The sequence below is a fragment of the Nansenia antarctica genome (assembly GCF_963989245.1).
Source record: "Nansenia antarctica genome assembly, chromosome: 18".
Classification (NCBI taxonomy): Eukaryota; Metazoa; Chordata; class Actinopteri; order Argentiniformes; family Microstomatidae; genus Nansenia; species Nansenia antarctica.
The window spans coordinates 3,125,852-3,137,830 of record NC_137691.1 but is presented as its reverse complement, the minus strand read 5'-3'; the positions used below and the strand labels follow the sequence as shown (position 1 = coordinate 3,137,830).

Below are 11,979 nucleotides of genomic sequence, written 5' to 3'. Positions count from 1 at the left end.
CTGGATCTAGTAAGGTCATGTTCTCACATGAAAGTCCGAATCGAGACCCGGAGCAAGTGGATGAGTTCGCAACATTGTTGCATACATTATTTCTCGATGTTTTTTTGAATGTTTTTTTGAATGTGATGTTTAATCACAGACTGATGTGTTGTAGGCAGAATGGATGTTCAACGTGCTTTCTCCTTGCCCTACAGTTGGATAGTGTTGGAGAAACTTTATTTTTTTACGTTTTATTATTCGTTATTCAACCCAACATTTACGTACTATTATTATTAATCGTTCCCAACTCCTCGTCTCACCTAGTCTGTACATGGAATATGGTTATTGATCATTATTATATAGATGACATAATATTATAATAATATATAATATATACATCATACAATACATAATACATAACAGGTATATTATAATAATATATAATAATAATATTATAATAATATATAATATATACATCATACAATACATAATACATAACAGGTATATTATAATAATATATAATAATAATATTATAATAATATATAATATATACATAATAATAATAATAATAATAATAATAATAATACATTAGGCTTATATAGTGCTTTTCTAGACACTCAAAGACGCCTTTACAAACTGAAAAGATTGAGTAGTAATAATAAAAAGAAACAAAAGGTAAATAGAAGAAAGTATAGGGGCCTAATTGAGGTAGTGCTGGGGACACATGGGAAGGGGAGGGGGAGAGGGTTAACTGGTGAAGGCCAGCTTGAATGAAGAGATGGGTGGGGGGGGGGGGGGGCTTCTAATTCAGTAGCATCAGAGAGCCAACAAGGTGAAGTGGTGAGTAGATAATAATAATAATAATAATAATAATAATAATAATAATAATAATAATAATAATAATATAATAACTTATTATTTGTATATAACATAATGCATCATACATCATACATAATATGTATATAACAATAATATATATTACATAATATGTATATTACAGCAAAATTCAATCACGCCAAGGATTTACTGTGTGTGTTTTCATATTATTCGATGGTCGATTAGCATGTTACGCACTACGTACGCAACTGAATAGGATGTTACGCACTACGCAACTGATTAGCATGTTACGCACTACGCAACTCGCCCCTGTGCTTTGGAGTAGGAAGCCCCCTAGCGCAAACCTGCCAACGCCCGGCGCAGAGCAACACACAGACAGAGAGGATATAACGGTAACGAACAAACGATTACATTACATAAGTTCTTGCCATTCTTCCCCCCCCCACAGAGTATTAATGTTGTTAGTAAAGTATAGTACATTATACGGGCATGTATCTGGTTGTTTTAAAGGTCAACATGATAGATTTGGGTCATAATCTCTCATTCAACAACAGCATATCCGCTAGGCTATGCTAAGCTATGCTAAAGAGAGGAAGCTATAAGGCTGTTTGATCTTTTCTATGTTCATGATTGTATTTCCTGTTTATGTTGTTGTGGTTATTATTATTAGCATATGACATGACAGGGCTTTACCTGTTCGCCGTCAAACATAATAACTGCTGTTTATTCATCATCGGTCACCACCACTGTTGTTAGTTAGCTAGTTTGGCTGGGCAGCTAACCTTCCCTGGCCTAGGGGCGCTAGCTTGCTGACCCTAACTCTGACCCTACCTCTCACCCTACCTCTGACATCCTCCCTACCCCCTCATCCTCCCTACCTCTCACCCTACCTCCCCCAACCTCCCTACCCCCCCAACCTCCCTACCCCCCCATCCTCCCTACCCCCCCATCCTCCCTACCCCCCCATCCTCCCTACCTCTCTCCCTACCTCCCCCAACCTCCCTACCTCTCCCCCTCCCTACCTCTCCCCCTACCTCCCCCAACCTCCCTACCTCTCCCCCTACCTCCCCCAACCTCCCTACCTCTGACATCCTCCCTACCCCCTCATCCTCCCTACCTCTCACCCTACCTCCCCCAACCTCCCTACCTCTCCCCCTACCTCCGCCATCCTCCCGAACTCTGACCCTACCTCCCCCAACCTCCCTACCTCCGCCATCCTCCCTAACTCTGACCCTACCTCCCCCATCCTCCCTACCTCCCCCATCCTCCCTAACTCTGACCCTACCTCCCCCATCCTCCCTACCTCCCCCATCCTCCCTACCCCCTCATCCTCCCAACCTCCCTACTTCTGACCCCATCCTCCCTACCTCCCCCATCCTCCCTACCTCTCACCTTACCTCCCCCATCCTCCCTACCTCCCCCATCCTCCCTACCTCTCACCTTACCTCCCCCATCCTCCCTACCTCCCCCATCCTCCCTACCTCCCCCATCCTCCCTACCTCTCACCTTACCTCCCCCATCCTCCCTACCTCCCCCATCCTCCCTACCTCTCACCCTACCTCCCCCAACCACCCTACCTCCCCCAACCTCCCTACCTCTCTCACCCTACCTCCCCCAACCACCCTACCTCCCCCAACCTCCCTACCTCTCACCCTACCTCTCCCCCAACCACCCTACCTCCCCCAACCTCCCTACCTCTCTGACCCTACCTCCCCCATCCTCCCTACCTCTCACCCTACCTCCCCCATCCTCCCTACCTCTCACCCTACCTCCCCCATCCTCCCTACCTCCCCCATCCTCCCTACCTCTCACCCAACCTCCCCCATCCTCCCTACCCCCCCATCCTCCCTACCTCTCACCCAACCTCCCCCATCCTCCCTACCCCCCCATCCTCCCTACCTCTCACCCTACCCCCCCATCTTCCCTCCACCCTCCCTACCTCCTCCCCCATCCTCCCTACCTCTCACCCTACCCCCCCATCTTCCCTCCACCCTCCCTACCTCTCACCCTACCCCCCCCATCTTCCCTCCACCCTCCCTACCTCCCCCATCCTCCCTACCTCTCACCCCTAGCTAACTTACTTAGCAGTGTTCCCATACTAGTGATGAGAATGGTGTCGGTTCCTAGATAACTGTCTGAAAAAGACCTAGCTAGCTACCAAGTACCAGTGTCAGGGAGGAAGGTCGATGGTGGGGTTTTAAGAAGACGTAGTCTGTGATTTCCTGTAATTTCCAGTTCTAATGTTGTCAGCTATAATAGTGTGTTATATTGTTGAAGGGTGTCAGGAATTGTCCTCTTTGATATCTTCAGCGGATCATTCTGGTAGGGTAAGGGTACAACTCTGATTTGTTTAGTTGACATTCATCCATGACTGGTCTGTCTGTTGCAACCAGTGCAGGACCTGGGCTTTGGTCATTATTGCAAGTCGTTGAGGCTGATTCTTACAGCTGGCAGTAGTCAGCTTTCAAACCCCTAGACAGTTAACTCATTCATCAATTATTGTCTTATCATGTCCACTTTCTGATTCGGGCTGTCCCAGTGTATTTATTTATGTTTTAAAGTGTTTGATATTTGTCATTTTGAGTTTATTTTTGGAAGTTCTATTTGAATGTATTGTGTAAGGGAGTTTTAGTTGTCTGAGTGTGGGTGGGAGAGTTGTGTGTGTATGTTCCACATACAGTAGGAAGGAAGCTTGCTTGCAGGCAGACGGGGTGGTCAACAAGGCCTTTCAGAGTGTAAATCTGGTGTAATGCTCAGATAGAGCTGCTGTTGATGTTACTACTAGGCCTGGGCTGGTATTAGAATTATCAAACCATTTTACTGTCTCTCCAAAATAACCTGGTAGACGGTATACCGTTGCAACATAACTTGACTTTGTGGCAAATTTACAACGAGTAGCTTCTCTCTCTCTCTTTCCCCCCCCCCCCCCCCCCCCTCTGGCCATTGTTACCAGACCAAACATCTGGTTTATGACCTCTTCCACCCCTTTCCCAACGTAGGTGGCTTATAATAGTGGCGAAATACAGGTGGAGACTGACATAGCTTAAATAACTTATTCACTGGTTAATACCTTATACCTGCCCAACCCTAATTACCACACATGACTGCGCTGTTTAAGTGGAAGTCCCTTAAAGTGTCACTACTGCTACATTCTTACCCCCCCTAACCCTAACCCCCCCCCCCCATGTTGGTTTGTGTAGATGAATGTTATAGCAGCTTCTAACTAAGGGTAGGGGATGATGGTGTTTTGGCATTCTAGGCCCACACTGTTTAGTGTGTGTGCCCTGTGTGTGCAGGATAACTGCGTAGACTCTTTGCAGCTGCAATAATGACTGCACTGGCCTTAATCCACTCATTTGTGTTTGTAGGCCAGCCAGAACTGAACAGGACCAGCTAGGGGATGGGCAGGGAATGCAGCTGATAGTTAGAGACGCAGACAGACAGGCAGGCAGGCAGACAGACAGACAGACAGACAGGCAGACTGGTGGGCAGTCAGGCAGACAGACAGGCAGGCAGGCAGACTGGTGGGCGGGCAGGCAGGCAGACAGACAGGCAGACTGGTGGGAGGGCAGACAGACAGACAGACAGACAGGCAGGCAGGCAGATATGCTGACAGACAGACAGGCATACAGTCATTTTTACAAACAGACAGACAGACAGCTGGTGGATTATTGTTTGACACAGACTGAGACAACAGACAGTATTCTGAATATCTGTGATGGGAGGATGAGAGCCTCTACTCACAGGATGTCCACAGTGATGGGGACAGAGGACAGGGGTGTCCACAGGGATGAGACAGAGGACAGGGGTGTCCACAGGGATGAGACAGAGGACAGGGGTGTCCACAGGGATGAGACAGAGGACAGGGGTGTCCACAGTGATGGGGACAGAGGACAGGGGTGTCCACAGTGATGGGGACAGAGGACAGGGGTGTCCACAGTGATGAGACGGAGGACAGGGTTGGACAGAGGAGGACAGGGGTGTCCACAGTGATGAGACGGAGGACAGGGTTGGACAGAGGAGGACAGGGGTGTCCACAGTGATGAGACAGAGGACAGGGGTGTCCACAGGGATGAGACAGAGGACAGGGGTGTCCACAGGGATGAGACAGAGGGCAGGGGTGTCCACAGGGATGAGACAGAGGACAGGGGTGTCCACAGGGATGAGACAGAGGACAGGAGTGTCCACAGTGATGGGGACAGAGGACAGGGGTGTCCACAGTGATGAGACGGAGCGGACAGGGTTGGACAGAGGAGGACAGGGGTGTCCACAGTGATGAGACAGAGGACAGGGTTGGACAGAGGACAGGGATGGACAGAGGGCTGAGGTGTCCACAGTGATGAGAAAGAGTTTAGTTTAGTTTAGTTTAGTTTATTAGTTTATTATATCGAGGACAATCCAAATACATGAACCATATAAAATACAGTAAAAAAGGCAGCGTTAGCCTAGTCGGCTAATTTTCAGCTGAAGTCCCCGGCCAGTTGCAACATGGCATCCTGAAAAGTAATTAGTCATTAGTTAAAATAAAACATTTAAATATTCTAAGAACACGTGGCTGAGACAAGGTACCCCAACATCACGCTTGACAAAAAAAACACGTAAGCAAGCTGAGGTGATTGAAGGGGCTACAACAAACACCACATACACACTTATGGGGGCAGCGACATTTCAAGCACATAGAAGCCACAGGACAATTACAGGCCACACAACATTAAGCACTTACAAACAGCAATACATTAAACAAAACATACAAAAAAAAGGCATTATGGGGAGGCAGCACAGAGAGGGATTAATGAGGACACGTATAGTTCTGTGTCAGCCAGGCTTTCATGTGTGTTGTGAAGGTGGAGTAAGTATGTATGTCTTTGAGTTGGTTGGGTAGTGAGTTCCAGTTTTCTATTGCTATCACTGAGAAGGATTGCTTACTGAAGGTGCTTTTCCTGAATGGAAATGAGACAGAGGACAGGGTTGGACAGAGGACAGGGATGAGACAGAGGACAGGGGTGTCCACAGTGATGAGAAAGAGGACAGGGGTGTCCACAGGGATGAGACAGGGGACAAGGTTGGACAGAGGACAGGGATGGACAGAGGACAGGGTTGGACAGAGGACAGGGATGAGACAGAGGACAGGGGTGTCCACAGGGATGAGACAGAGGACAGGGTTGGACAGGGATGGACAGAGGACAGGGGTGTCCACAGTGATGAGAAAGAGGACAGGGGTGTCCACAGGGATGAGACAGAGGACAAGGTTGGACAGGGATGGACAGAGGACAGGGGTGTCCACAGGGATGAGACAGAGGCTTCATATATGATCCATGTCTTGTCTACCCGCTTCGCAGACTAAAAGCTCTTTCAGTAGAGATATCCTGCTAAAGCGCTTCTCAGCCTAAGACTGGGTTTAATCTGACTCTCTGCAGCACGCACACGCGCACATACGCACTAGGGGTGTAACGGATCACGGAAATTCCGTGATCCGTTCGGATCGCCCTCCACGGTTCGGAACGCGTGTGTACCGCGGATCAATTGCACTTTTTTTTATTTTATTTTTTTTACCAGGAAGTCACATTGAGATTAAAACCTCTTTTACAAGAGAGACCTGGCCAAGACAGGGTCAAAATAGTAGCTTAAAAAACTGTTCAGATAACAAGACAGGACATAAGACAGTGGCAACAATACAATAGACAAACAATGGTAGGGGTATTTACAAGGTGATTAAAACATTGAGAAGTCTAACCAAAGCAGGTACAGCGAGCGGTGACCACATCCTTTAATCTACGTTTGAAGATACTTATGGAAATAAGGGCCTCTAATTTAAAAGTAGTCTGTAGGTCATTCCAAGACCAAGGGCCATAATAAGACAAGCTTGCCCTTCCAACATTGTTCATGATAAGTGGCACCTTGTATTGTAGCCATCTACGAGACCTGAGACCCGAGCCACTCGGTATAGGGATGAACTTCAGGCCCAGATAATTCGGTAAGAAGCCAGAGATGATTTTAAACACAAGAGTGTACCAGTGTTGGAGCCTTCTGACAGAAAGAGATGGCCATCCAACCAGACTATACAGTGTACAGTGATGGGTCCTGAAGGCACTATTGGTGATGTATCTTAGAACCGAATGATACAGGGGGTCTAGCTTGGATAAAGTGGACAGAGAAGCAAACCTATATACTGTATCACTGTTAACAAGTAATAATATTACTTAATATCTTACTTAATATCTCTTGTAAATCACAATGTAGAGTTGCCATGAAAAGATAGACGCGACAGTTGCGGGCTTTGTTTTACTCTAAAGCGCAATGATAGGTTGATAATGCGAAAGAAAAAGAATCCGTTGTTTGCTCACTACACGTGAAGCTGGGAATCCACAACAACAAGGCTGCGTTCGTAAATCCGCTCTGGAATCTGATCAGCGTTCAAGGAACGCCTCTTGTCCAATCAAATTACTTGGTCCCTTTATGACGTCGGACCCAGTGTGCGCTCCGGCGCTCTCAAAGCGAATTTACGAACGCGGCCCAAGTGTATCATGTTACGTTGTTCGGCGGAGAAGAACTCGAAATGCCTCCCTCGTCATTTAAATCCCATGTATGGGAGCACTTTGGCTTCTCTGTCAACTATGACGGGAGGCACGAAAAAGGTAGCTCGACAACTTCTGATAATGTAGGCATTTTTTTCATACCGTGTTCAAAATAAGGGTTCACTTTATTATTTAGTTAAAAGTGGCATAAAACATGTTTATTCATCTGCTTTAAAGAGCCCAGTGATTCACTGCTGCAACCAGGCGCCTCCTCCCTCTCTCCTATCATTTAAATTGAGTGTATTTCAGTATAATTATGTAATGTTTGAGTGTAGAATATGTTATATATATATTATATATATATGTATATATATATGTATGTATATATATATATATATATATATATATATATATATATATATATATATATATATATTACCAGTTTTGACATCTTGAATGTTGTTGGTTTTTGTCACATAGTAAAAGTGGTGTTTTTACAGAATTCAAGGAAAAAGCAGTTTTTATAAAAACAAAAATGTTTTGTGTTGATCCGAAAAATTATCCGATCCGTGACTCAAAAACCGTGACACGATCCGATCCGTGAGTTAGGTGATCCGTTACACCCCTAATACGCACCAGGCCACGCACCAGGCCTGTGTTGCCCGAGTTGTGTTGAAAGCGAGGGATGATGTCAGTCCACATCCTCGGGGGGATGGAGGGAGGGAGGGAGGAAGTAGGCGAGAGCTCTCCTCTCAACCCTCACGTCCATCTGTGCAACGCTTCTTGTCTCTCTCCCTCCCTCCTCTCTTCACTTCACATTCATTTCTCTCTCCTGCTCCTTCCTTTCCTTCCTGTTTGTTTGAGCTCTAACCTCTCATTTTCTCCTTTGCTGTCACTCCCACTCCCTACCTCTCACCCTACCTCCCCCCTCCTCCCTACTAGGGATGCACCGAACATTCGGCCACCGAATGTATTCGGCCGAATATCGCAAAATAAAGCACATTCGGTATTCGGCCGAATGTGTGAAAACACCGAATGTTTACCACCGAATAGTGGGCGTGTTTTGATGACGCAATCAAACAGTGTATACGTATAAAGTCCTGTTACGGCTGGGCCTTCACACATGCCCGCCCCCACAGCTCGAGCACCCGCCCCCACAGCTCGAGCACAGCGTGCTCTCCGCCGCAGCTGAGGCTTGTCCCCCTAATTAGATCTTCAGCCAAACCTGCACACCTGTCTCCACTCCCAATCAACCCTCTGTCTACATCTACCCTACTCACTCATCGTCAGTTCTTCCCTAAGAATGACCTGCCCACGCCAACCACTACCGCCAGCCCGCCAGGTTGAAACCCCCGGACTCTTCCCTCCAGTTTTTTCCCCTCCCCTACACTGTAAATAAATACCCTACGGGGCTTCACCTTAAAAAAAAAAAAAAAGTATAGGCATAATGTTGTTTGTTTGTTTTCTAATGTTTTGTTAAAATGAAAAAAGTTTAAAACATTTTGTTAAAATTTTAAATATGGTCTTTTACGAAAAGAAGTAGCCTAGTAAAAAGTACGTAGGCTCAAAGCACTTTTATCCCAATGCACTTTTTTGTTGTAGGCCTACAAAGATTTTCTTTCAGCAGCTATTCAGGGAAAACAAAAACATTTAATTTGACTGATTTATTTTATTTATTGTGCTTTGTTGGTATAGACTGATGTCTGCTGGAATGTTCAATAAAAGTAAAAACATTTTCAATCTCAATTTCTTTCTTTGAGAAGCATGAATAAAAAGCAAAATGTATTTAGTTTATGCAATGATAAAATAAAAAACTGCCGATACACATTCGGTATTCGGCCAAGTGTTTCCTTAAATTCGGCTTCGGCCTCGGCCAAGAATTTTCATTTCGGTGCATCCCTACTCCCTACCTCTCACCCTACCCCCCCCCCTACTCTCACAGTCCCTCCCCTCCATCCTCCCTACCTCTCTCATCCTCCCTACCTCTCAGCCTCTCACCCTACACAGGACTATGGTGGTGTTGATGATGGGTTTTGTGTGAGAGTTTTGTGTGAGAGTTTGCTAGCGCAGCTTGCTGTGGTCTGCCTGTGTGGCTGTTGGGCAGCAGAATGCCGTGTTTGTGTTTGTCAGATGGTGCGTCCAGTAAGCTAGGCTAGGCTATCTGAACGCTTTATCAGCCATGTTGTAACAGTGCTTTTCAGATGCACCCCCACCCTAGCTCGGACATGTGACTTCCGACCAGCTGGAAGTTGTGTTGATGTCCATGTTGCCACTGGGCACTGATCCAAGGTCAGTTTTCTTTTGTTTCCAGGATCGTTAAGGTTGGTTAGTGTTGGGAGTGTTGCTAGTGTTCTTAGTACTGGGCAGAGTATCAGCTGATCCCAGGTCTGTGTTGGTAGTGACAGCTGTTCCTTGGTCTGTGTTGGTAGTATCAGCTGATCCCAGGTCTGTGTTGGTAGTGTCAGCTGATCTCAGGTCTGTGTTGGTAGTGTCAGCTGATCTCAGGTCTGTGTTGGTAGTATCAGCTGATCTCAGGTCTGTGTTGGTAGTATCAGCTGATCTCAGGTCTGTGTTGGTAGTGTCAGCTGATCTCAGGTCTGTGTTGGTAGTGTCAGCTGATCTCAGGTCTGTGTTGGTAGTGTCAGCTGATCTCAGGTCTGTGTTGGTAGTGTCAGCTGATCCCAGGTCTGTGTGGGTAGTATCAGCTGATCCCAGGTCTGTGTGGGTAGTATCAGCTGATCCCAGGTCTGTGTGGGTAGTATCAGCTGATCTCAGGTCTGTGTTGGTAGTATCAGCTGATCCCAGGTCTGTGTTGGTAGTGTCCGCTGATCCCAGGTCTGTGTTGGTAGTGTCAGCTGATCTCAGGTCTGTGTTGGTAGTATCAGCTGATCTCAGGGAGGAGGGGGGGAGGCAGCGGGAACATGAAGCAGAGGAAGACATGGGCCAGGTGGTCCACATTGATCATTTCAAGTGAGGGTGGAAACAGCAGAAATGTGCTGAAACAACACTGTCACCAGGGTGACTGAATGTCGGTGCAAAAAAGCAACAACACTGAAATCTGTACAGAAAACATTGTTTATTGCGAGCTTTCGGTCTCCAGGCTCTCACTATGTAAACAACAGCTGTATGAGTTTGTGTGACGCAGTTTGACGAGACTGAAGAGACGCGCCATGCATTTCGGTGGAAGTTGAGTAGGAATAGTATCCTCACCCCGCATACTCAGAAATTCTGGCTAATCTAGTATGCATACTACATTTCTCGCGTACTCAAATTTCTAATTCTTTCACTAATTTTTCACAAATTTCACATACTATGCATACTCAAAATCGACGTCATACCTAGTATAAATAGTACGCTAGTATGCCATTCCGAACACAGCCTCAGTCTGTTTCTGTTGTACCTTCTATAGCCCTTCCCCCCCTTCTGCCGATCTGCCTCCACTAACCCCCCCCCCCCCCCCCCCCTCCCTGTGTTGCAGATCTTGAATGAGTAGAGAGGACTCTAAAGCACAGCTATGCAGACCATCAAGTGTGTCGTGGTGGGCGACGGAGCCGTGGGTAAAACCTGCCTGCTCATCTCCTACACCACCAACAAGTTCCCCTCCGAGTACGTCCCTACGGTGAGTACCCTGCAGTACCGTACCCCAACCCTGAGTACCCCAACCCTGAGTACCCTGACCCAGGGATCGACATTAAGGCTTGTCCGGGACACGTACATTTAATGTTCGGACAAGCTGCCATGTCAATGTATGTTGCCATGTCTGGTGTCTTGTCAATGTAGCTGCCTTGTCAATGTCTGCTGCCTTGTGAATGTATGCTGCCATGTCAATATAGCTGCCTTGTCAATGTCTGCTGCCTTGTCAATATAGCTGCCTTGTCAATGTCTGCTGCCTTGTGAATGTATGCTGCCATGTCAATATAGCTGCCTTGTCAATGTCTGCTGCCTTGTCAATATAGCTGCCTTGTCAATGTCTGCTGCCTTGTCAATATAGCTGCCTTGTCAATGTATGCTGCCTTGTCAATGTAGCTGCCTTGTCAATGTAGCTGCCTTGTCAATGTAGCTGCCATGTCAATGTAGCTTCCTTGTCAATGTAGCTGCCTTGTCAATGTCTGCTGCCTTGTCAATGTAGCTGCCATGTCAATGTAGCTTCCGTGTCAATGTAGCTGCCTTGTCAATGTCTGCTGCCTTGTCAATGTAGCTGCCTTGTCAATGTATGCTGCCTTGTCAATGTATGCTGCCTTGTCAATGTCTGCTGCCTTGTCAATGTCTTCTGCCATGTCAATGTAGCTGCCTTGTCAATGTATGCTGCCTTGTCAATGTAGCTGCCTTGTCAATGTAGCTGCCTTGTCAATGTAGCTGCCTTGTCAATGTCTGCTGCCATGTCAATATAGCTGCCTTGTCAATGTAGCTGCCTTGTCAATGTCTGCTGCCATGTCTATGTAGCTGCCATGTCAATGTCTGCTGCCATGTCAAACAATCTATGTCCGCTGAGTAGGGGAGTGCAGGGTATGTTGTTAATGTCAAGCCCTGCCCTAACCCTGAGTACCCCAACCCTAACCCTGAGTACCCCAACCCTAACCCTGAGTACGTCCCTACTCCCCTGGGCGTGTCTGGGAAGGCTCCTACTCCTTTGAGTCTCTGTTATGTA

At 46.8% G+C, this 11,979-nt stretch overlaps 1 protein-coding gene across 2 annotated transcripts in view; it reads left to right on the top strand.

The window, feature by feature from the left end:
- The first annotated feature begins 1,181 nt into the window (after window positions 1-1,181).
- The window catches only part of cdc42 (cell division cycle 42), a 20,323-nt gene continuing 9,525 nt past the window's right edge, over window positions 1,182-11,979 (top strand). For both annotated transcript variants that reach the window (XR_013937898.1, XM_080548621.1), the window contains exons 1-2: window positions 1,182-1,208; window positions 10,810-10,950. Coding sequence is in view for 1 of the 2 variants with exons in the window: in XM_080548621.1 (XP_080404747.1) it covers window positions 10,846-10,950 (105 nt within the window). In the remaining variant the exon portion in view is untranslated. The remainder of the gene's footprint in view (window positions 1,209-10,809; window positions 10,951-11,979) is intronic.